We start from the raw sequence: 24,487 nt of genomic DNA, 5'->3' as shown, positions 1-24,487 counted from the left end.
GAAGTCAGGAATCAGCTGTTGTGGCACTTATTTATGATCCCAGCACTTGGAAGGCTGAAGTACCACTACAAGGATGAGGACAGCCTGGGATGTGATTGATATATCTAAAAAGCAAACAAAATCTCTAAAATCCACTTTTTGTTGTTGTTCCTGTTTGTTTTTGAGACAGAGTCTCTGTGTAGCCCCGGCTGGCCTGCAATTCACTGTGTTGACCAGGCTGGCCCTGATCTCAGAGATCTTCTTGCCTCTCCCACCTTAGTGCTGCGTTGAAGGTGTGCACCACTCTGCCTGCTCCATGAAAGTCACTCTTTGTAGATTTTGTTACAGTGTTGGGGTCTCACCTAGGGCTTGGTGTGTACCACTCAAGAGCTTTATCTCCAGCCCTTCAAGACAAATTAACTCTTCCTTATGCTGGCCATGAGACCTCTAGGTGTATTCATCTTGCTTGCTTATACTTTTGACATACTTTCCCACCCATCTCTACCTCAAACCAAATTCTATTTTGCTCTTTTAATATATGTTGCTATTAAGTCTGATTTAGACCACTAGTATAACATAACAAATGAAAATTTTCAGCATTTAACAAATTTTAAAAGTAAGATTTATTTTTAGTAGATTATTTCTTTATAGCATTTTTTTAAGAAAAGATTTATTTATTTATTTATTTATTATTGTATACAGCATGTTTTGCCTGTAGGCCAGAAGAGGGCGCCAGATCTCATTACAGATGGTTGTGAGCCACCATGTGGTTGCTGGGAATTGAACTCAGGACCTCTGGAAGAGCAGTCAGTGCTTTTAACCTCTGAGCCATCTCTCCAGCCCCATCTTTATAGCATTTTAAGCTAGCAAAAGTGAATGGGTAGCTTTGAGTTCCTACATAGTTATTGACATCTTGTACCAGAGTTATTAGTCAGTGCTAGCTAATTTTTTAAAACAATCATTGTCTTTTGCAGGTGATAAAACGAATGATTAAGTGCTGTTCTTTGCTGAATTGTCATACACAGGTCAGTTTTTGATACTGTAGTATTGGCTTATAGTCGTGTTTATATATGATTGTGTGGTGGGAAGTAGCTTATTTTGTATCAGAAGGGCTGTTAGTAGCTTAGCATATTCTTTAAATTTCTCAGTAGTTTATAGAACTGAACTAGATGTTGGTAGGAATTAGTAAACATTGACCATTACACTTAACTGGAAAAGAAGCACGTTATACTTTCTTATATTTATGATGAGATATGTATAGTAGTCATTGGGGAAATGCAAAACAGCCAGGGTTGTGGAAAAATCAGAAACCTCATGCTACTAGGAACTTGAAAAGGTGCAGCTTTGGCAAACTATTTGGCAGTTCCACTTCTAATTAAATACCCAAGAGAATTAGAAAAGGTTGTCCTTGCATGTTCATAGAGGCAATATTCACTAGAGCCAAATAATAAAGGGAAAAGTCCCAGTGTCCATTAAATAATGGATGATTAAGTAAAGTGTGATTTATCTATATCTCAAAATCCTGCAGCTGTATAAAGGAATGAATTACAGATGCACTACAGCATGGTTTAACTGAGAAAGTGCTAAGTGAAAGACAGGGCTATATGTCTGATTCTATTTGTAAGAAATGCTCAAAATGGGCAAGTCTGTAGAGACAAAGCATGGTCTAATGCTCATCAGAGGAGAGAAAATGGGGACTTCCTGTACTGGACTTTGGATCTCTTTCAACAAGGATAATGATGGGCTTTAGAACTAGTGGGTATTGTTATACAATTCTGTAATGGCACTAAGACATCTGTGGGTTTTTTGTTTTTTCAGACAGGGTTTCTCTGTGTAGCTCTGGCTGTCCTAGAATTCACTTTGTAGGCCAGGCTGGCCTCAGACTCAGAGATCTGCCTTCCTCTGCCTCCTGAGTGCTGGGATGAAAGGCGTTCACTACCTCCTTTTGTTTGTTTTGGTTTTGTTTTTTTGTTTTTTGAGATAAGGTTTCTCATCTCTGGCTGTCCTGTGTTTTAATTTTGAAAAACATAATGTTTATGGCATATGAACTAATGCAATTATTCTCTACTTTTTTTTAATTAAAATTTTTTTATTTGATTCAAGACAAGGTCTCTGTAGCCTTGGCTGTCCTGGAACTCACTATGATGACGAGGCTGGTCTCGAACTCACAGACATTTGTCTGCCTCTGCATCCTGAGTTGCTGGGACTAAAGGCATGGACTACCATGCCCAGCTTTCAATTTTTTTGAAAAACAGATTTATTTATGTGTACAGTATCTGCCTGCATGTATACTTAAACACTCCAGAAGAGGGCACCAGATGTCATTAGAGGTGGTTGTGAGCCACCATGTGGTTGCTAGGAATTAAACTCAGGACCTCTGGAAGAGCAGCCATTGTTCTTAACCTCTTTACCATCTCTCCACTCCCTCAATTTTTTTTTTTTTTTTTTTTTTTTTTTTTTTTTGGGTGGAGCTGAGGATTGAACCCAGGGCCTTGTACTTGCTAGGCTACTGCTCTACTACTGAGCTAAATCCCCAACCCCTCAATTGTTATTTTTAATCTTTGCTTTTTCCAATATTGAAGATTAACCCTGATCCTCACAACACTCCCAGTTCCCTCCAAGTTAAGCATTCAGAACTATCTGCCTGATTGAATTCCATGCTTTCTGTGTAGCCTATGTATTTTAAAAATTACCTACTATATCTGCCAGTTTTTTGTTTTTTGTTTTTTTTTTCAAGAGCTGAGGATCGAACCCAGGGCCTTGCGCTTGCTAGGCAAGCGCTCTACCATTGAGCCAAATCCCCAACCCTATCTGCCAGTTTTTAAGGGTACAATAGTTCTATGTCCTTGAATGCTAGGGTATTTGCTTGGCAGTTCAGCTTCCCATTCAAATGAAGAAATATCTAAAACTGTGATTTAGGTCACTGATGAACTAGCTTGTGGTTCACATAGACACAAAAATCTTGGGTAAAGGTTTGTGAAACAAAAATTAAACGGGATCCATAAATATGAGTTGACTTTATCCAGCATGATTTGAAATTTTCCTAAAAAATATATTTGTGAGGCTGGAGAATTGACTTGGTGTTTAGGAACAGTGGCTTCTCTTCCAGAGGATCTGGGTTCCGTTCCCAGCCTTCACATGTCAGTTCATAGCCTAGTAACTCTAGTTCTGGGGTATCTTTTTTTGTTTCTTCAAGACAGGGATTTTCTGCATAATAAACAGCCCTGGCTGTACTGAAACTTTCTTTGTAAACCAAGCTGGCCTTGAACTCAAGTGACCCACCTGCCTGTGCCACCCAAGTGCTTGAATTAGAGGCGTGCGCCACTACTGCCTGGCAGTTCTGGGGGATTCTATGCCATCTTCTGGCCTCTGCAGGCGCCAGGCATACATGTGGTGCTCAGATGTATGTGTAGACAAAATACTTACTGACATAGAATAAGATAAATTGAAAAAATAAAAATAAAAATTACAGGGTTGGGAATTTAGCTCAGTGGTAGAGTGCTTGCCTAGCAAGCACAAGTCCCTGGGTTTGGTCCTCAGCTCCAGAAAATAAAAAATAAATAAAATAAAAAAAAAAATAAAAATTACTCTCAAACCAGAAGGCTCATGTTACCTTTTTCAAATATTTATTTATGTAGGTGGCAATTTTATGTCAGTTCCTCAGAGAAATTGACTACAAGACAGCCTTCAAGTCATTGCAGGAACAAAACAGGTATGGGATTTTCTTTTAAAAACATGAAGCCGAAGCTTTTTTGCATTAGTAATGAGATTCTGTTTTGCAGCCATGACGCTATGGACTCCTACTATGACTACATATGGGATGTCACTCTCCTGGAGTACTTGACTTGTATCCTTCCGTCAGTGCAGTGACAGTACAGCAGTTCACGTCTTTGATTTAAAGTGTTTCCAGAGGTGCTGGTGGCACCTGCCTCTAATCTGTGAGTTCCAGAACAGCTGGGGCTACACAAGGAAAAAAAATTGTAGAGCATAGTTTCCAAGCTAAAATAGAAAGAGCTTGGAATTTTAAAACTATATTACATATATGATTGTGTGTGGGGGGGTACATATTCTGCAGTGTGCGAATATCTCACACACTGAGGGCACCCTTGAAGTCAATTTTCTTCTGCCATATGGTATGGACGGTTGAGCTCCGGTCATCAGATTTGGCAGCAAGCTCCTTTACATTCTGAACCACCTCCCCAGTCTCAAAGAGTTGAGATCCCATCAAGATACAATAATCAGTTTTATTTTTCTTAACTTATACATTTAGATCTTCATCATAAAAGAGGAGAGACAGATAAAAGACAGATTGCTGTAAGTTGCCTTATACCTTTCTTCAGTGATGTTTTCAGAATATTAAACAATTTAGATTTGTGCCCTTGAGCAAAGATCGTGTTTACCTATTTACTGCCAGAATTTAGTTATCATTATTTACTTGTAATGTTTATTGACTTTAAAATATTAGATAGAGCATTGTATATATCTGTTCTAAATCTTCAAGTGATTTTTCATCTCACAGGATCCTTATAGTGGCTTGCTGACCTGGTTTTTCCCTTTGCTTTACTTCAGTACAAATATCCCCATTATTGCTCAGATATGTCAAGAACAGTAATTCTCCAGGGACCCTTGGCATTTTCTTATCCAGGCACAGTCATGTTCCTTCTGGTCTTGGCTTTGCTGTTTCAGTGGTTAGCCTTCCCTGGACACCTTAGACTAACATGCCTCCTACCACCCTGTTGCTCTTGCTAATCTCCTTCTCCTTCTAAAGTTGTTCTCTGTAACACTCACCAACATTGGACATGCTAGATATTTTACTGTCCTTTCAGGACTTGGCTTGTTCATATGTAACTAGAGTGGTCCCCAACAATTACTGAATTAAGTAATTTATTGGAATTTGACTTGTCTTTTTTTCCCCCCTCACATTTCTGTGTGTGCATTCTTTTTTTTTTTTGAGACAGGGTTTCTCTGTGTAGCTTTGCACCTTTCCTAGGACTCACTTGGTAGCCCAGGCTGGCCTTGAACTCACAGAGATCCACCTGGCTCTGCCTCCCGAGTGCTGGGATTAAAGGCGTGCACCACCACCATCTGGCCTGTGTGTGTTATTCTAAAGGTCAGAGGACAACTTGCATTAGTGTGTTCTTTCCTTCCATTATGTGAGATTTTGTCAAAGATTGAAACTCAGGATATCAGATCAGGTTTGGCAGCAAGCTGTCGTCCGTGACACACACACACACACACACACACACACACCACACACCACACACACACACACACACACACACCCACACACCACACACACACACACACACCCCACACCCCACACACACACACCACACACACACACACACACACACACACACACCACACACACCACACACACACCACACACACACACACACACACACACACACACCACACACACACACACACACACACACCCACACACACACACCCCACACCCCACACACACACACCACACACACACACACACACACACACACCACACACCACACACACCACACACACACACACACACACACACACACACACACACACACACACCCCTCTTGCTGTCTGTCTTAGGGCTTTATTGCTGTGAAGATAGACCATGACCATGGCAGCTCTTACAAAGGAAACATTTAATGGGGACTGGGTAACAGTTCAGAGGTTTAGTCCGTTATTATTGTGATGGGAAGTGTGGTGGAAGACATGGTGCTGGAGAGGTAGTTGAGAGTTCTATGTCTGGATCTGCAAGCAGCAGGAGGAGTGCCACACTGGGTCTGGCTTGAGTTTCTGAGACCCCAAAACCCACCACCAGTGACATTTTCCCCAATACACCACATCCACTCCAAAAGGCCAACCGGGATAGTGCCTTTCCCTGTGAGCTTATGGGAACCATATTCTTTCAAACCACCACACTAGCCTGATGTTTAAAATTTTACACTCATTACTTGTGGTAAATCAGTATTACTGCAGATCTTTTCTTGCTTTTACTCATTAATAAATGTAGATGCTTTTAGTACCTTTTAAAATGTACTCAGATGAAGTTATATGACTGTTTAGATGAAAGAGACTTTTAACACCCTAAAATAGTGAAATAAAAGAACATGAAGTTAGCCCAGTTGATTGAATGCCATACTTTCTCCCATGTCTTTCTTCCTTTTTTTTATGATGTGTATACATTGTGTTTGTAGTGTTTCAATGTGGGCATACATGTGCTGTGATGCACATGTTGTGGTCAGGACAACTCTTGGTGTTGATCCTTGCCTTCTACCTTGGAACAGTGTCTTTTGTTCATTGCTGGGTCCATTAGACCAAGGGGTCTGAAGGCTTCTGGGAATTGTCTTCACTTCCCATCTCTCCATAGGAACATGCTAGAATTACAGATGTGTGTACTGTTGTGGCTGGCCTTTATGGTGGTCTGGGAACCTGAACTCAAATCAGGCTTGAGTGGCAAACACTGCCTATTGAATCATCTCCCCAGCCCCTATTATGTTTCCTTTTTATTATGAATGCATGTGTATTATGTGTGAATGTAGGTGTGTGTGTCTCACAGTATACATGTAGAGTTCAGAGTTCAGTTCTGGGAAACTAGCTCCACTGTGGCATCAGACTTACATGGCAAGCACTTTTACCAGTCAGCCATCTTGCCTCTGCTCTCATTCCTAATTTAGCTGAGGCTGGAAGGCAATATTCTTAGTGTTCCCTTAGTATTTTCATACTGTATCATTAAAAAATAAAATATTTGAGAGTGGATTTTTCCCTTCCCTTTCCTCCCAGCCCTCTCATATACCCTTTCTTTTTCTCAAATTCATGGCCATTTCTAAAAAAAAGGTTAATTGTTACATACATATATGTGTATATACAATAACTAGTAACTAGCTGGGGGGCTCTTCCCTGGACCATTTCTCCCACTATTAGGAAGGATTAAGGACTTGTAAGCTTTCCCCTGTCCACTTTAGCATGTCTGTTGTCCTTGTTCAGCTCACTTAGTGTTTATGGGCTTCTGACACTCCTAGAAGATGCAATCTCGCAGCAAACTCCCTTACCCTCTGGTTTTAAAAAATCTTGAAAACTCCTCTTCTGAAATGATCCCTGAGCCTTAAGTGTGGGAGTTATTTTGTATTTGTATTAGTTATTTGACTGGGCTTCACAACTCTGTACTTTGATCAGTTGAGGTTTTCTGTAATGGTTTCTGTCTGGTGCAAAGAGAAGTTTTCTTGTTGAGGAGTAAGGACTACACTTAGCTGTGGGTATAAGGACAGATGTTTAGAATCTAGTTAGGAATCATGCTGTAAAGTGGTTCAAGATCCAGTGTTTCAATAGCCCTGGGTAGTTGGACAGGTTTCCTGTACGAGGCATGGTTTCCCTCTTGTTGAATAGGTCTCTGGTCCAGAGAGCTGTTGATTACCACCAATGTATGAGTGACACTACTGCACTGGTGGGTTTATTGAGCCACACTGGTGGTGGTTGTAGTTCATAGGTGTCATAGCTAAGCAGGACTGTTGCTTGCTTACTTCCTTTGAAAGCTTGCATGTTGCTTTCTGGTACCATGGAAGCTAGTTCCCATGAGGCTTTCAGAGCAATTCCAGGTCAGGAGACTCTGATATCACGTCTTTAGCAATAATAGGTACTTACTTACCTTCCCATCTCTGGGAGGCAGCCAAGGGTAATTTAGCAATAGCTCGTGATGTCTTTGTTTAATTTTCTGAGACAGTCTTATATGTAACCCTAGGGGGCCTGAACTCACTGTGAAGATCAGGCTGGCTTCAGACACAGAGATCATTAGCCTCTATTTCCTAAATGCTCCTGACCCCCAACTATATTAAGCCTTCTAACTGCATAGCCATTTAGCCTACTGACTCTTCTTCATGCATCCACAGATATAGGCTTATCTCTTACCCCACATTAGAGGCCTCTCAGCCAGTTTTAGTCACTACTAATACTGTGCCAGCTGTCTGTACTGTTCTTACTGTCGCGTGTTTTCCAGGGTCTAATTACTATAACCTGTTCTGCCCATGGCCTCTTCTGACTTCCTTGTTCTGTGTGGGTTTGTGAGGACCCCCCCCCCCCCATCAGTCAGCCTCTTCCATCTACTTTTCTTCTCCTGCTCACCCATAAGCATACAGGGATTTATTTAATGTAATAAAATGTTCCTTCAGGTAAGCATAAACTAAATCAGTATAAACTAAACCTTAGTAGATCGATGCAATAGTTACATTATTTTTTTTTCTGTAGCTCTTAACTTTTAAAATTTGATTTAGTTATTTTTAACTTTGACTTATGTGTACTACTAGGAAGACTTAAGTTTTTTTTAAACCAAACTTCTAATAACACTTTTCTGTTTTCAGATCAAAGCCATTGGCCAAACAGAATTGAATGCAAGCAACCCTGAGGAAGTATTACAGCTGGCAGCACAGAGAAGGAAAAAGAAGTTTCTACAAGCAATGGCAAAACTTTACTTTTAAACAGTTAGTTAATTTTTTAAACTTTTATTTTTTAAACATGGGCTAAAAGTAAACAGTATTAAAAGATTAAGTTTATATAATACATATATACAATTTAGTGGTGTTTTCTTTTCAGACAAAAACTATATAAAAACTTCACACATTAACAAAAGTTTACAGTTTCTTCAAAGAAAGGGTTCACATGTCTGGTAACCTGGCAATCTGGTATTATCACTTTTTTCTAATGAAATTGACTTTTTTAGGCCCAAATTTCCTTTTCAAAGGCTAACTTAAAATATTTAATGCATAAGTAGCTATTCTATATACAGCAAGTTTAAATAAATAGATTTCTAGGAGTCAGTATACATTTAATATTTTTTCTGCCATAGAAAATAGAAGTTTAGGTCACGTGCTAAGTCTTTCCATGTTGACATAGTCCTCATAATATGGGACTTAAAAATGGACTGCCGGTTTTGCAAACATAAAGCCTTAGTCACACTACATTTCAAAAATACTTAGGGGTAGCTTAGTGTAATAAAGTGACTTTCTTATAAAGTTTTACCCAGATTGCAATATGAAAAGACTATAAAGCAACCCTTAGATGAAGTAAAACCCCTGAAGAAGCCAAAGCATTTATCTTGTTTATGATTTCTTTGGTTCTCCCATCGTTTAGAGCACAGCTTAAACATTTGGTTCAATGCCTTACTGATTAAGAAATACTATGGCAAGGCAAACAGACTAGTTAAAAACAGATTGAACTTCACCATTTGTAAAAATTCAAGTTTTATCATTGTTTGTTACAAAACAGCTTTAGATAAATTAGTCACTTTATTACAAAACAAACTTTGTAAATAAGTTTAAATTTCATTTTCAAAAGACAAATTGCACCATTCGAGAGTATAGGAATTTAAGAATCTAAAATCTAGATTCAATGTTCTGTGTCAGCTAATACATCTTTTAAGTAGCACTAGTTTAGTCCATAGTCCAATGATAAAATTCCTAGTTTATCAAGAGAAATGCAGTAACACAGGACCTAAAGAAACACAGAAACAAGTAACTGCTACAGCATCAATTGTTGCTGGCTTCTATCCACTATGCTTGGGAGTGACGCCACCTCTGTAAGCAAGTCCTCTTTTCTTTTAAGCAGCTACTAGAGGAAATTTCTTTAGTGCCGATCTTTTTTTGAATTTTTTTGTTTTGTTCTTCTGTAGTGCTGGGGATTGAACCCAGGGCTTCATGCATCCTAGGCATATAGTGCCAAATTGATGTCGTTTTTAAAGGAAAGAGTGGCAGTGTAACTCGTCCATGGGCAAGGACAGTCATAGCACTGCTTTGTGAAAAATCTGCTCATTTGCATGAACCTCTGTCCAATGCCTGCTCCACTCCAATATGTTGTTAGCTTCAGTGTTTTGCTGGTGGTTTTTCAGTGCTCTTTGGTGGTGTCATAATGCCACCATTACACACGGGCGACAGCTGCCCTCCTTTTCTGAAGGTGTTCACATAGTTTACTTCATTCTGTACATGTGAAGGAATAATGCAATAATTAACAGCTAAGGTAAAACAAATACATAGTAAGGCAAAACCACATATCTACTTGTTTGAGACATCCAAGTCTATTGAAGAGTCTCTACCTTAGGCCAGCTGTTTAATCCTATCAGGAGGCAGAGGCAGATGGAGCTTTATGAATTTGAGGTCAGCCTGGTCTACATAATATGTTCCAATAAGGCCCTGTCTCAAAACAAGCATTAAAAACATGTTTTTAATTTATCTGGACTGCTGGTCTTTATTTTGAGTAATATTTTTCTTAAGACAGTCTTTCTTACTATGTGGCCCATGAACTCATGATCCTCCTGCCTCAGCCTCCCCATTGCTAAGATTATAGGCCTGTGCCACCAAGTCTGCCTTAATTTTTTTTAAATCTCCTTTACATTTTAAAAATCAGCATGACTGTTACCTTCCCCTTTATCATCTTATGTAACTGTCTAAAGCAGTAATACACAGTATCCTCTCTATCAGTTCTAAGACTTAACTAGATAGCAAGATTTTAAAAAAACAGTGAAAAGATCTTAAATTAAAAGAAAAACAAACAACTCCCCCAAACAAAAAACCATACCAGCAAAGCCAAATAATTTGTGTGTGTCTGGATATTGTGTCTGTCTTCCATGGGTATCTTCTTAAAAGTCTTCAGCTTCACTGGACTTACACTTTTTACTACACTGGCAAAAGGCACCATCCAGTCTACACATTCTGAAATGTCATCCCATTCCAAACCTGAATTTAAAAATTAGTAAGATGTTAAAGTTACACCAACAGAAACTACCAATCTGCCCAATGTACTTTGCACTGCTTCCAAGTTTTAAGTCATTTAAAAACTCAAAAGAAATGATTACACATTTATCAAACTTTTTTATATGACCTTAAAGCTGAAAGAATTTAGTTTTCTGGAGGCTCATTCTGTAGCCCAGGTCGGCTGCCCTCCTGGTTCAGCCCCCAAGTGCTGAGGTTACAGGCTTGTGCCTCTCATCTGACTCTTTTCTTCTTATGTTTATAATTATGTAAGTCTGTACAAAGATCAGAAGAGTGTATCAGATGTCCTGGACCTACAGTTACAGGTGGTTGTGTGCCATTTGCTATGGGGGCTAGGAACCAAACTGGGTCTTCTCCAAGAGCAGTATGTGCTCTTAACCATTGAGACATCTTTTTAGGCCCTCTTCAGCTTTTTAACCAGCACATATTCATACAAGGTAGAATTGTGCTTATTTGCTTCAAATGAATGATACACTAAGGACTGTAAAGTATTTCTAACAGAAAAAAAAATCAGTAAATTATTAAATTGTGTGTTTGATAAGGTATTGAAGTTCCCAAGTTCCATTGAAAGTGAACAAAATAGTCATACCTGAGGCTTTCTTAACCACTTCAATGGAGGTAAAATGGCATAAGGCTGCAGCTGCCAGAATTCTGTATTGGAATTCTAATGAGTCAATGGCTAAGATGCACAGATCTAAAAGCTAACAGGAAAAAACAAAAGTGTAAGTAATTTAAAGGAAAGATGAGTATGTCCCTACTTTATAGAACATATACCATCACTGCTAACTCTAAGGCAAATAACCACCACCTAGTTTCAGTATTGCAGGGAAGGGAGGAAAAACCAGGACAGGACTGTAGGAACACAGTGATAATGTATTAGCAGGGTATGCACTTCATCTAGATTGGAAAAAGCCAGTGAAGGCTTCTAAATTAGATAAGCTAGGTAGGAAGATCAGTGGGTAGAGAATGTTTGAGATAGAAGAACATTACCAAAGGTAATACTACTTAATTATGAAATAAGCAAGGAATACCTTCCTTCCTTAGCCAAGGTGAGCAGCTGAAGGCAAGAAAAGCTAGAGGTAACCTAGTTAAGTTATAAAGGCCCGTTAGAAGTTAGAGCACTACTACTGAAGCTTATTGAAAGAACTGTAAGATTCTAAATCCAGGAAAGTTACACTTTAAAAAGGACACGGTAGACAAAGTAAAACACAGTAGTCTTAGCAGCAACTAGATACAACTGGTAAAGGAGCAGTTGGAATGGTGTGAGGGCTAGCTAGATTTTTAGGGGGTTAAGGCAATTTAAGGCAATTCCTGTTCAGTGAATAAAACAAGTAAGTGGTATAATCTGGAGGAGTTGGAAGTGAAATACTACCAGACTGAATATTCTTTGAATAATGTATGAGATAAGTGTTTTGGAATCTGGACGTTTTTTTGGATTTTGAAATACTTGCATGTATAAGATCCCCCGGGGCCTGCGATTCATGTCAAAACTTGATTCACTTACATATACCTTATATACATATATATGTATTCAATTTTATAGAATATTTTTAGTGTGCCTGTTCTTTTTGACCAATTACTGAAGTCGTGTGGAATTTTTCACATTCAAAAATTCTTATTTTAGAGTATTTTCAAAGTTTTGGAATAAGGATATTCACCAGTATATACTAGAAACATTTTACATCTTTGTTGGCTAACAGATTTTAAAACACAAGGTCTAACCCAAATGACTTAATACTCATCCCTAAATTCCAATTTCACATCCTACATAGAATAAAATTGAAGATTTTCTTCACATTTATATATAGTAGAATTGCATCCTTCAGGTCTTATATGCAAAGAATGGGATTCTCAACCTCTGTAGTTACTTTGTTAGAATATGTTACATGCTGGTCTAGGAAAGTTTAATTAGAATTAAGTAACAGCAGGTTGGGCATAGTGGTTATATTCCACCTTTAATCCGGCACTTGGGAGGCTGAGACAGGTGGATCTCTGTGAGCCTAGTCTACATAGTGAGTTCCAGGACATTCAGTGCTACATAGTGAGACCCTGTCTCAGAGCCCCTCCCCTCCAACACTAAAACCTGCCAAACCAACAACAACAAAACCTTTAAGATAACTAGCTGAAAACATTATCCTCCATTTTGTATCAAAAAGGTATTTTACTCTAATCCCAAACCCTAAAAAAAAAAAAGGGAACTCATAAAAGTTTAAGGTTTTCTTCTCTAAGTTATTAAGCAATGTAAATACTAGGGACAGAATTTTATGAGTCAAAAGTTATTTTGTCAACTAAGATTTAACTCAGTATGCCATTCTGTTGTATAGTCCAGGACTTTGTGTGTGTGTGTGTGTGTGTGTGTGTGTGTGTGTATGTGTATGAAACAAATCTGTAATCGACAATACCATTAGCTGTGTTCAGTAACAGGGTCAGTACCTGTGCTATCTGGATGAACGTCTCCTGAGAATATTGAGGTAGAAGAACCTTAGGAACATCTTTAACAGCATCAACTTGGAGAAAAACATTCAACCAGGAAATGACTGTTACAGGACAAAGTTCCCAATTTAATGCCTGTCAATGAAATTTTAAAATGCCCATTAATAATTACATATATATTATATTGTGTACATAGCAGAGTTTAGAGGTTAAGTAAATTTCCTTACCAACCACCAATCAATATCAGTATTTTACTGCATTAACCTTTTAACCTTTTCTATGCTCAGACTAAAACATCAATTTTGGCTCTTTAAAAATTTATTCAAAATTATATTTATTTTGGGTGTAGGTACATGTTGTGACTTGCATATGGAGGTCAGAGGACAACTTACAACATGTGTGTCCCCCAGGAGTCAAGATGTTGTCATGCCTCCCTGGCAGTGAAATGCCTTTATCTTACCGAGTTGGCTATTTGTTATATCAGAAGTTCACTCATAACTAGTATATTAAAAAGTTGCAACTAAGAAAGTACATTATTATTACCTTTAATATATTGAGTTCCATCTTTAAGATATCTACTTCACTGCAAGCACCATCAGTGACATAAGCAAACTCTTGGAGTTTGGGAGCGTAGATTTCCTTTAATTTAGAAAATTTTTATTAAGCATTTAAAAAAAATAATTATATACAGGCTATATGTATGCTTCAATTTTAAGGACAGCTTCACAAAGTGATTATAGATCAAAACTGTGTAAGATTTTCTTTCTGTATGTAGTTATCTGTGGCCAGCTACTGTACTGATTTTCAAGTTTATTTTTCTAGAGTTGACTTTGTATCTAACAATGCATATCTTAATCTGTTATTTCAATTAAGAAACAATTAACAACCTTTTTAATACTGTCTAGTCTGGTGGTCAGACCAAAAGAAGACACTCTACAAAGAAGTGCAGTGTGGCTCATTTGGTTGAGAGCTTGCCTAATGTGTAGGAAATCCTAGCACTGCAATATAGACCTGTAATCCTGTTGGGAAGTGGGGGCAGGAAGATCAAAGTCATCTACCAGCTGCAGACTGAGTTCAAAGCTAGCTTGAGCCACTCAAAGCAAAAATGAGGTCTAGAAACTGAACATATTAACTTAGTATGCAAGTATTAATTAACAAAAAATACTGGGCTTATGCTTGCTTTGGTTACACCTATACTTTCAAAAACAAAACAAGGCCAGATGTAGCAACACACATTTTTTTAATCCCAGCAGCCAAGAGGTATTGACAGGCAAATCTCTTTGGGGTCCAATGTAGTAAGTTACAGGCCAGCTAGGATTACATTGTTAGACCCCTTTCTCAAAGTGCTGACCAAGGATGGGCGAGGCCCTGGGCTTCAATCCCCAGTATAAGCAGAGGAGGAGAAGGAGTGGATTGTGTTTTGGCTGATCGCAAATTTGTCTTAAAAGTTCCAAGAATCAGAAATTATCAGAGGGTTAGATAAAGCTGGCACATGGCAGCAAACTAAAGATCATGATTTCAATACACAAAGATGCCTGAAACAAGAGGACAGGCTGACTCTACAAACTGATGTGTTGTATGCTGCAGAACTGGGAGATAACTTATTTTTGAAAGTTTGAAGCAATAGTTTTTTTCCAACATGACACCAACCAACACTAGACAGGAAAAATTAGGTTTGACAGACCATTATCCTTAACCAACATAACATTTCTTTCATTTGATTAGTGTTTAAAGACCATTCTTTTGGGGTTGGGGGATTTAGCTCAGTGGTAGAGAGCTTGCCTAGCAAGCGCAAGGCCCTGGGTTCGATCCTCAGCTCCAAAACAAACAAACAAAAAAATACCATTCTTTTGAATCCATGTGCAACAACACCGATAGTTTATCTGGTGAAATGAGCCATACAGTTCCCAGCATCTAAACTAGAGACTAATGTAGATAAACTATGTAAGCTAGAGACTAAAATAAAGACCTATGATAATTTCTTCTTCCATCCCCACTATAATACAGAAAATGTTAGTATACTGAGAATAATATGTTCATTTAAAAACCAGGTTAACAGTAAATTTATCTGGATGAAATTTAAGAACTTACCTCAAGTTTAGAAGCAATGAACAATGCAGTAATCCCAATGAGTTGAAGCATATTTTTATTTATATCTTTTTGTGTCAACATAAATCTGTCAAAAAAGTCTTGGGCAAGGTAAAATGTCTCCCTATGAAGTGTGTATACTTCACAGACCTGAAGAACCAAATATTCAAATATCACCTTTAGAACTTATCCAAATTACAGTTATCTTTATTATACCAAGGCTAAAGTTCTTTAGGATGCCAATATTAACATAAAGGAAGAATTAGCATGTACTAATAGTGAGCCTATTATCCTTATCCTTAGTTTTACAGTTTTTCACTTTCGTATCTATTGCAGGCTAATATAAAAATCATCCCATGTTTTTGATTTAATGTGCATTACCCTCATTTTCACTATTGTTAACAATATTGCCATTCCCATACTTAAAGAAAAGTTTCTAACTTTCACACTTACTCCATGAAATGGGTGCCATTATCTCCATTTTGGAAATGAGAAAACAGGAACAGTAAATAGATGAGTTTAAAACAAACACTGAGTATATTAAAGAACTATTCTGTTCCTATCTTATACTGTTCTAAAGTCAGACACCTGGTGAATGGTTCAGTAGCAAAGAGCATGTACTGGTTCCTAGCACCTGAATCTAGGGAGCCTATCGTTGCTTATAACCTCAGTGCCAGGAGATCTGGTGCCCTCTTCTGATCTGGGTACCTGCACTCAATTTACACATAATTAAAAAATCTTAACATCAGGAAGAGATGTATTTCAAAGACATCTTTTCCATGTGTTGACATTTAAGATTTTTCAATCAGTGAACTTACTTTTACATTCAGATTGAAAATAAGTTCATTATCATACAAAGTAAAAACTTTTAGTTAACATAATTCTGATGCATTGATGCTATTACCACTAGATAGTCAGAAATAGACCTGATGTTCAATTTTCAGAAACTCCAATGAAAAAAGGCAAACCCAACAACTTTCTAGTTTCCTTTCCATGCTATTAATGGATAATCTTTAAGGACCTGATAACACAACTTCCTCTTATAATCTTGGAAACATTTCTGAGATCTACCGAAAGGTCCACCCAGTCTTCCTCCCTTACAATGAATCTACACCTTTCCCCCAGTATTAGGGATTAAAAGCAGGGCTTCACTGTGTGTTAGGCAAGTATTTTACCACTAAGCTACATATACCCCACCTGCCCCTTATTTTATTTTGAGATAATATCATTATAACCTGTACCGACTTTTGTGGAACTTGTAAATCTTCCTGCCACAATCCATCATTTCCTGTCAGACTACACAGCAAATATCCAGGGTTGTAAGAATATGAGTTTAGCTGGGTGGTGGCGGCGCACGCCTTTAATCCCAGCACTCGGGAGGCAGAGGCAGGCGGATCTCTGATTTCAAGGCCAGCCTGGTCTACAGTGTGAGATCCAGGAAAGGCACAAAGCTACACAGAGAAACCCTGTCAGGGGGGTGGGAGGGGAAGAGTTTAGTGGGGCAGTGGTGGTGCACGCCTTTAATCCCAACACTCGGGTGGCAGAGCCAGGGGATCTCTGTTTAGTTCAAGGCCAGCCTGGGCTACCAAGTGAGTTCCAGGACAGGCACCAAAGCTACACAGAGAAACCCTGTCTCAAAAAAAAAAAAAAAAAAAAAAAAAAAATCAGTTTAACATCAAGTAATTTGTTTCCTCAGCAATAATTTGAGGGATTTACAATAATCCAGCGAAAGGGAATGGACCCAAATAAGAAAAAAAAAGTTTGCATAAATCTATAGGTTTCAGGCTCACTGATACTCCTTAAATTGATGATAGTTTGTGTGTGTATATGCATAGATATATCCTTTAAAACTATTTATTTATTTTTTAGGCAAGGTTTCAATATGTAATTCTCTGATTTGCACTTTCCATTAGACCTGGTTGGGTGTAAAGTCCCAACGTCCCTGCCTCAACCTTTGTGGATTGCAGGCATACATCACAACCCCCGGAAGCAGTGTGTTTCTGAAAGGACAGCAGTACAGTATAGGAAGCTAATGGGATTTGGAGTGTAAAGTCAAAATTCATGATTTGGCTTTGATAATGCAGAAAAAGGATGTCTGAGGGCTTGGAAGCCTACGCTGGTTCTTTCTTGTATTCAAAACCTAGTCAACTAGTCAAATACATTCTATTCACCTTCAGTACTCTCAAGTAGAACCAAACCTTGCATGTCAGGGATTTCTGATTTTGTTTTGGGTTGTATCATAGAAGATGTGTTCTTAGGATTTTACTTACTCTCTGCTTTGGTACTGAGGACACACTACCATTGAGCTATACCACCAACTCCTATTTTACTCTTAAAAAGTTGGTTTGGCCTGGGCTTGTAGCTCAGTGCTGGCCTAACACACACAAGGCCCTAGGTTCAATCTCCAGCAGTACAAGGGAAAAAAATCAAGTCACATTCTACTTTAGGTACCACACAAAAGGCAGTTTTCTGGTCCTGGACAGCATACCCTGAAGTCACATGGAAAACACATACCTATCCATCTAAACATTTTCCCATTGTAGACACAAAAGAAATTCTATTTTTAGGACATACCTCCAAAAGCCAGTCTAAAAGTATTGACCTCATTTGTGGTTCCAGGTCAGAATGAAGAACTTCAAAATGTTTGTCATGTACATATCTGCTCTCCTTTTGTAGCATGTTTAGCCAAACTTCCTGTGAACATCCCCAGCTACATGGTGGGGGGGGAGGAATAATTTATATTTTGTCATCTATACACATCTAGCACAACTCCATGTTTCATTCACATATCCCACTTCAACTTCTAATTGCAAATTCAAAAAAGTAGCTCTTGGAGTAAACTCAAAAGATTTCTGTTTTATTGTTAAATTTCAGGAATTCTGTATAATCAGCCCTTTCTTAGAATTGATAAAAGTTATGGTTTAAGGAAATTCTTAAAAGCAAACTAGAAAAATATTTAGAATATATCACAATGATAAAGAAGTCCCACCACTTTAAAGTATATCAGCAGCATCACTTATGTAGCAATATCATTTATAACAAGGTCAAGGTGGAACAAAGTAGCAGGCATGGGGATGAGCTATTTAATTTAAGTTAAATGTTAGTTACTACATAGATGTTTTCTATAAGCTGTACCTCTTGGTCATATCACAACTGATAGCAAGCTTGGTAAGGAATGAGTGGGGAGAAGTCAATTGAAAATGCTGCCATTAAAAATGTTCCCATTTTGGGGTTGGGGATTTAGCTCAGTGGTAGAGCACTTGCCTAGCAAGCACAAGGTCCTGGGTTCAATCCTCAGCTCCAAAAAAAAAGTTCCCATTTTAATTAGAGAATTATTTAAGCTACATCTAAAAGATAGTTCAGTTCTGCTAAGTTTGGAAGCATTCACCAAGCAAGTCAAAGAGAGTCTGGGTTTTAAATATATCATTTGCTAACACTTGCAAATGTCTCATGTAGTAGGATGCATCTCTCTCGGTGAGGGAAGTATTAAGAAATACTTGGCATTATTTTAAATCTACTGTTTTAACCTTTCATATTAAATTACTGAAAAATTTTTTTTTACCTTAAGTCTGGCAGAGGCGAAGGATTAATGAAAAGATTTTTAAATCTGTAATTTGTAAACCTAGAGAAGTCACTTGTTTCTATTTCTTTATGGGGTGTTTCAATGATAATGCAAGGACTGATTCCTCCAGACAAGACAGGTGGCCAACAATTCTGTCATTTCAAAACAAAAGAGAAAAACATTAGTGTATCAAGAAACCATGGCTTTTGTTCTGCATCTTCAAATGATAGCAAATTTGATATTTATACCTAATTTTAAAGCTATACAATTCATACCAGTCTTCATAAATTAGATAACAAGTATTGAAATAATAACGAATGCATTTGTAGTGTAAAATAAAGTAATTTTAAAAGAAATAGCTGCAGTTCTCTGAATTTAGAAATTTTAGCGAGGATACTTTTTTTAAAAAATAAGCTTTTTTTTTTTTTTTAAAGTGTTTTCTAATAGTTGAGAAAACTTGAATGCAAAAAAACCTAAAAATTCAGTCAAGTGGAGTCACTTAGAGGATCTTTTCAAAAGAATTACCGTCTCCAAGTGAACATATAAGAAGGAGTAGCAAAAGGCTGGGTGCCAGGCTGTCAGTGATCTCACATCCTTTTTATGCCAACTCAGTAGCTATTAGGACCCTCCACTTGCAGTCTCAAAGTGAACAAAGAGCGGTGTATAGGCGGGCCTTGGTATACCAGCCAGCTCCAAGAGGGAGGGAGGGATTTACAGAAAGGAACCAGCTGCTTCTAGGCCAACTACACTGCAGCTGTAGGATTCAGGCATCTATGAAACTCCTTCCTGTTAACCTCTAAGATCATTAGAAGTGTCACAGAAATCTTCCACTGTAAGGCAGTAACACACAACTCTACTCATATCCTTCCCCAACCCACTCAGTCCAGTTCTGCATTACCCTAATCTCATACTGATGCTTCTTGGTGATCTCCTCTTGCCTTTTTTTGACATCCTGAAGAATAGAAAAGACCATTGTAAATTAAGCTCTCAACAAGGAATTTCCTCCCTTCCTCCCTAGTTTTCCTTAAATCACCTGTGCTGTTTTTCTCTTCTTGGCTTGAATTATCTGGGCTTCTTGTGGAGAGTCTGGCTGGCTGGGCTGGGCATGCTGCTGCTTAGCTTGTAAACGGCTACTGTGATGGAGTTTGGGAAGTTTAATTAGTAAGTCATGTATTTCAAAGGCAGCAGATAATTTTGAAACACATCTCCAAGACTAACAGTGTTACCTGCGTCTCGACATTCTCTTCTTTGAGGCCTATGAAACCTCTAAATGGGGGAGAAGAAAAACCACAATCAAGAACATAGTCATTCATAGTCTCCAAATGCCAATCAAAACCGATTCAGAAATTAATCCAGAAGGTGACCTGAGCCTTTAAAAACATCTCTTCTGAAGTGCATTATCTCATAGTAATTTTACATACATGCCTTCATTTCCTCAAATGAACGTACACTGAAAAGAAAGTGCGTTCAGAAATGTCCAAAGTACCCCAGCACCCTTCAGATGAGTTTTTCCGGCCATGCATGCATTTCCCCGAACAACCAGGGTGGGAAAGCACATCCCGGCCTCGGCCCGCCAGGCGCCTAGACGGAGCCTCCAAGAGCGGGCTCTGGAGAAGCCGGTTCCGCGCCAATTTGGAGAGCCGCAGTGGCGGGGAGCCGTGGGTGGAGGGAACCGAGTCTGGTGTCGCGTCCTTCAGGCTCCCTTCCCTTCTTCCCAGCCCCACCCGGCGGGCAGTGCCGCTTGCAGGGGCGACCGGACCCCAATTCCAGAAGAGCGGGGGGGGGGGGGTAGAGGTGGGAACTCTCCGAGAATCCTTCCCCCGTAAACGATCCACACCTCCATCCTTCGCGCGGGAGACCTTCCCCAAATGAGGGTGGACTGAGGCTTCTCCGTGGCCGCTCACTTGGGGTGCCCTCCATCCCCCGCTTCCCCTCGGCCCCTGACAAGGGTCCTGACAGGGACCGACCTCGGGAGCCCATCAATCCCAGGCTCCTGGTCCTCATCCCCCATTTCCCTCTCCCAGGGCTCCCGCCAGACAAGGTTCCCTTCCCTCCCGCATCCCCCCTGGAGTCAGCACCTCCTCACCGCCAGACCCTCTACAGCTCGGCTCAGCTGGCGCCGGCGCCAACTCAATATATAGGCCTGGCCCGGACCGCCCCGCACGCATGCGCCGCAGACTGACACCTCGGACGGCGCCTTCCCCTCCCCCGCCCGCGCCCGCCCAGCTCGCCCGCGCGCGCCGCGCCCTGCCCTCAGTGCGCGCGGGCGGGCGCCGAGTGGCCGCAGGGCTGCCCTCCCGGCCGGTGCTCCTCCGCCCCGCCCGGCGCTTCACCTGCGCGCGCCGCGGCTGCAGCAGCCCGCCAGGCCCCTCCCCCGTGCGGGGGCCGTCCTGCTCACCCCTGTCCCTCCCGCGGTGGCTCTGGGATCTCGGGGTGTCAGGCGGCCGTTCGGCGCGGCACCGCCGGGGAGGGACGCGGCCCCGCCCAGGCCTCGGGGAACCCGGGTCTTCCCCGAAACGCGGGGCGCGGGAGCCGAGGGCCCGCCCCTCCGGGAGGGGCGAGGCGGTGGCTGAGGAGCCGGCCAATGGCGAGTGAGGACGGCGGCGGGGCCGGCCAATGGCGAGTGAGGACGGCGGCACAACGTGGAGCGGCCGCAGAATGTAAACACGCCGGAGCGCGCGGCCCGCCACGTGCGGAGCGGGAGCCATCCGCCGGGCGACGGGCGGCTCGTTCCCTCCCCCGGCCCCCGGCGGCCGCGCACAGGAAGGCGCCTCTGCCCCTGGATGAGGTACGTGTCAGCCCTGTCCCCGCGCCCGGCCGACCGGCCACTCCGCTCCTGCCTGCGGCTCCCCGGCAGACCCCGCGCGGGAAGGCCTCGCGCCGCGCGCTCCCCTCCCGGTCCTAGACTCGTGCACCGGCCGCTAACCACCTCTCGGGACTGCGGCGGGAGCCGTCCCCATCCGCACGAGTGCGGGGTCTCCGCGGACCCGGCCGGAGGCCCGGACGGTGCGCACCACGTGCGCGCCCGGGCCGCGCGCCCCGCCCCGCCCTGCCCCGCCGCCAGCGCGCCCTGCGGAGCCCGCGCGAACCGCCTGCGCGGGAGAGCCGCCCGCCTGCGAGCGCTGCTGGGACGTGGCGGGCCGCGCCGCGCCGTGAGCCGGCCATCGAGCTCGGGGCGCCCGCTACCTCAGACGGCCTGCACATCCACCGGCCGGGTGTGCGGTGACGCTCGGCGCACAGCCCCCGGGCGGGCCGCCGCCCCGGAACAAAGACCCCCGGGCCGCGGGCCGAGGAAGACTCCCGGAGGCCGGCCGACGGGCGTCCCTGCGTCCTCGCCCCGAGTGAGCGGGGCGACGGCGCCAAGGCCGCCCGCCGCGCGCCCGGCCCTTCCCGAGATGCACCTGGAGGCGGCCCCCGCGCCCACCGTGTGCGCCGCGCTGCTCTGGGGCCCCTCCAGCCCGGGAGGGGCCTCCGCCTTCCTCCCGCACAGGACCCCTGGCATGCACTTTCCGGTTCTTAGGGTGGTCTCCGACCCCGGCAGAGGCTCACTTTCCCGCATTTACACGTAGGCGACAGACTCAGAAAGTCCTAGGCCTAACAGCTCAAACAACCAGTAATGCTTTTCATGGCTCCAGAGAGGGCGGGAGCTGCCTCCTTTCCCAGTGGCTGTCATCTTGTACAGCTTAGAGACCTGACCTGTGAGGGCAAGAAAGCAGGGGGTGCGAGCGCGTGTCTGTCAATAAACGTGTGTTAAATGAGTAGAAGCAGAGCGGATTGCCTACAGCCTCGGCTCCGTAGTGAGTTCAAGACCAAGCTAAGTTACATGATACACTGCCTTAAAAAACCATACTGGTGGCCAGTGTGGGTGCACTTGATCAAGATATACTGAACGGGAGGGATGTTGTTAACACGGGGTTGCTTTTGAGTATCACATGCCAAGCCAAATAAGTTAATGCAAATTAGTCATTAGAAATGTCCTGTGGTCGTGTCTAGTATGTGCGCAGAGTAGCTGTAGTGAAATCAAAAGCATGCACCGGAAGGAATTGAGCCGACATGAGACAAAGGTACCAAGCCGGGCGCATTAAACAAGCAAAATAAAGGTATCTACAAGTATTTATTATGGCATCGATCTTCACAATACCTAAGTTACAGAATCAGCTTAGGCGACTGGCCACATGAATGGTTCAAGAAAATGTGCTAGATTTACATAATCGAATATTAGTCATAAAGAACAAAGTTATATTTGCAAGAAAATTGATGGAACTGGGACATAAGAGGGAGGTAAGATTCAGAAAGACAAATATGACATGTTTTCTCATGTAAAACCTAGATTAAAATGAAAGACACGGGAATAGCTCAGTGTAGAGCCTTTGCCTATCGTGAGTTTGGTCCTCACCACATGTTGAGGGGGGCATGAAATAGAAAGGGGCCTGTCTATAAAGAGAAACTGAAAGGAATGGATAATGGGAGATGAATATGATCAAGGTTTTATGCAGGCATATAATGTCTTGGTGAAACCTTTCTGAATAGCTGATGTGTAGTGATAAAAAGATTAAATTTGGTTATGTACAGAGACTCCTTCCATATCAACCAATCACAGAATTGATGCCATTCTGGCTCTTCTATACCCCTCCTCCTTACCAGAAGTTAAAAAAAAACGTGTTAGCCCTCTGTCAAGGTGGCAGGCAAAGGCTTTTATTCCCAGCACTTGGAAGGCAGAGGCAGGTGGATCTTTTGAGAGCTCAGTCTGGTCTGCAGGGCAAGTTCCATACTTGCTGGGTATTTCCTTAAGCATCATCTTAAGTATGTCATCTTTCATATTTTAAATTCGTTTTTGGTGTCCTTTCCCCCAGTCATGCTAGTTTAACATTTACCTGCTTTAAAATGTATAAAATTCTGACAGGCATAGTGACCTACACCTTCAATCTGAGCAGAGCAGGAGGATCTCTGATTCCAAGCTGGGCTGTGGTGGCACTCAGGATCCTAGCACTCGGGAGGCAGGACAGCCAGGGTTATGTAGAAAGAGTATAAAATTCCTTTATACATTTAGAAAATTTGGCATTTTCTGAAGAACCTATTGTGCATGCCCTAAAATCTGTGGCTAATAAACTGTTAACCTCTACATTTCTTGCTGTAATTCATTTTCAGGAAGGAAAAAAAAACTACAAAGGTTTTTGTTTTGTTTGTTTCTGGAGCTGAGGACTGAACCCAGGGCCTTGCGTCTGCTAGGCAAGCGCTCTACCACTGAGCTAAATCCCTAACCCTACGAAGATTCTTGAAGGCACAGGTCTCTTTATTTTCCAGTAAGCCAGGTTCAGGGTTTATACCTGTTATTCTGGTTACTGATGAATGGGGCCATGGTTGTTTGAGCCCAGGCTCCCAGGCTAATCTGGGCAGGGTAATAAAGCCCTGTTTCTTCGAAGTCAAGTCAGACCCAGCTGACATACTTCTGTTCCTGGGTGCTGGCCATGCCTTCTGTGTGTAGACCTCCCAGATCTTTATTTCTGTACTCTAGGTCTGGCCTCTAAACAAGACAACAGTTACCAACCTAAGCCCTGAACCTAGAGCCTCCTGAATAATTACTACATTTTCACATTTTGAGGTAGGGTCTCAATAAGTTGCCTGGACTGGCCTTGCATTGCAATGCTCCTGCCTCAGTGTCTGACACATC

General features: G+C 41.8%; 3 protein-coding genes across 6 annotated transcripts in view; 2 read left to right on the top strand and 1 right to left on the bottom strand.

Moving 5' to 3' along the window:
• The window catches only part of Ints8 (integrator complex subunit 8), a 51,923-nt gene extending 43,388 nt beyond the window's left edge, over nt 1-8,535 (top strand). For both annotated transcript variants that reach the window (XM_036179156.1, XM_036179157.1), the window contains 5 exons: nt 954-1,004; nt 3,618-3,691; nt 3,762-3,826; nt 4,250-4,293; nt 8,331-8,535. In XM_036179156.1, coding sequence (XP_036035049.1) covers nt 954-1,004; nt 3,618-3,691; nt 3,762-3,826; nt 4,250-4,293; nt 8,331-8,447 — 351 coding nt within the window. In that variant the 3' untranslated portion in view covers nt 8,448-8,535. The remainder of the gene's footprint in view (nt 1-953; nt 1,005-3,617; nt 3,692-3,761; nt 3,827-4,249; nt 4,294-8,330) is intronic.
• Ccne2 (cyclin E2) lies at nt 8,457-21,537 on the bottom strand. Of its 3 annotated transcripts, none has more exons than XM_036179159.1 (12): nt 21,215-21,537; nt 20,043-20,082; nt 19,850-19,949; nt 19,715-19,768; nt 18,817-18,968; nt 17,829-17,964; nt 15,258-15,404; nt 13,710-13,805; nt 13,167-13,301; nt 11,323-11,434; nt 10,540-10,697; nt 8,457-9,941 (listed from the first exon to the last, which is right to left on the bottom strand). In XM_036179159.1, the coding sequence occupies exons 2-12, from the start codon at nt 20,054-20,056 to the stop codon at nt 9,828-9,830; spliced, it is 1,218 nt and encodes a 405-aa protein (XP_036035052.1). In that variant the 5' UTR covers nt 20,057-20,082; nt 21,215-21,537; the 3' UTR covers nt 8,457-9,827. The 3 variants fall into 3 exon arrangements, with proteins under 3 accessions (XP_036035052.1, XP_036035053.1, XP_036035051.1); XM_036179160.1 differs by lacking the exon at nt 21,215-21,537 and adding an exon at nt 20,903-20,958; XM_036179158.1 differs by lacking the exon at nt 21,215-21,537 and adding an exon at nt 20,895-20,951.
• LOC118577463 (serine/arginine repetitive matrix protein 3-like) overlaps nt 20,334-24,487 on the top strand; it is a 30,378-nt gene continuing 26,224 nt past the window's right edge. Inside the window, exons 1-3 of the mRNA XM_036177643.1 lie at nt 20,334-20,610; nt 20,841-20,934; nt 21,043-21,604. Coding sequence (XP_036033536.1) covers nt 20,334-20,610; nt 20,841-20,934; nt 21,043-21,604 — 933 coding nt within the window. The remainder of the gene's footprint in view (nt 20,611-20,840; nt 20,935-21,042; nt 21,605-24,487) is intronic.

This window comes from Onychomys torridus, chromosome 2 (genome assembly GCF_903995425.1).
Source record: "Onychomys torridus chromosome 2, mOncTor1.1, whole genome shotgun sequence".
In the NCBI taxonomy this organism is placed as follows: Eukaryota; Metazoa; Chordata; class Mammalia; order Rodentia; family Cricetidae; genus Onychomys; species Onychomys torridus.
Note: the sequence above shows the minus strand (reverse complement) of the source record. Positions and strands in the feature narration are given on the sequence as shown.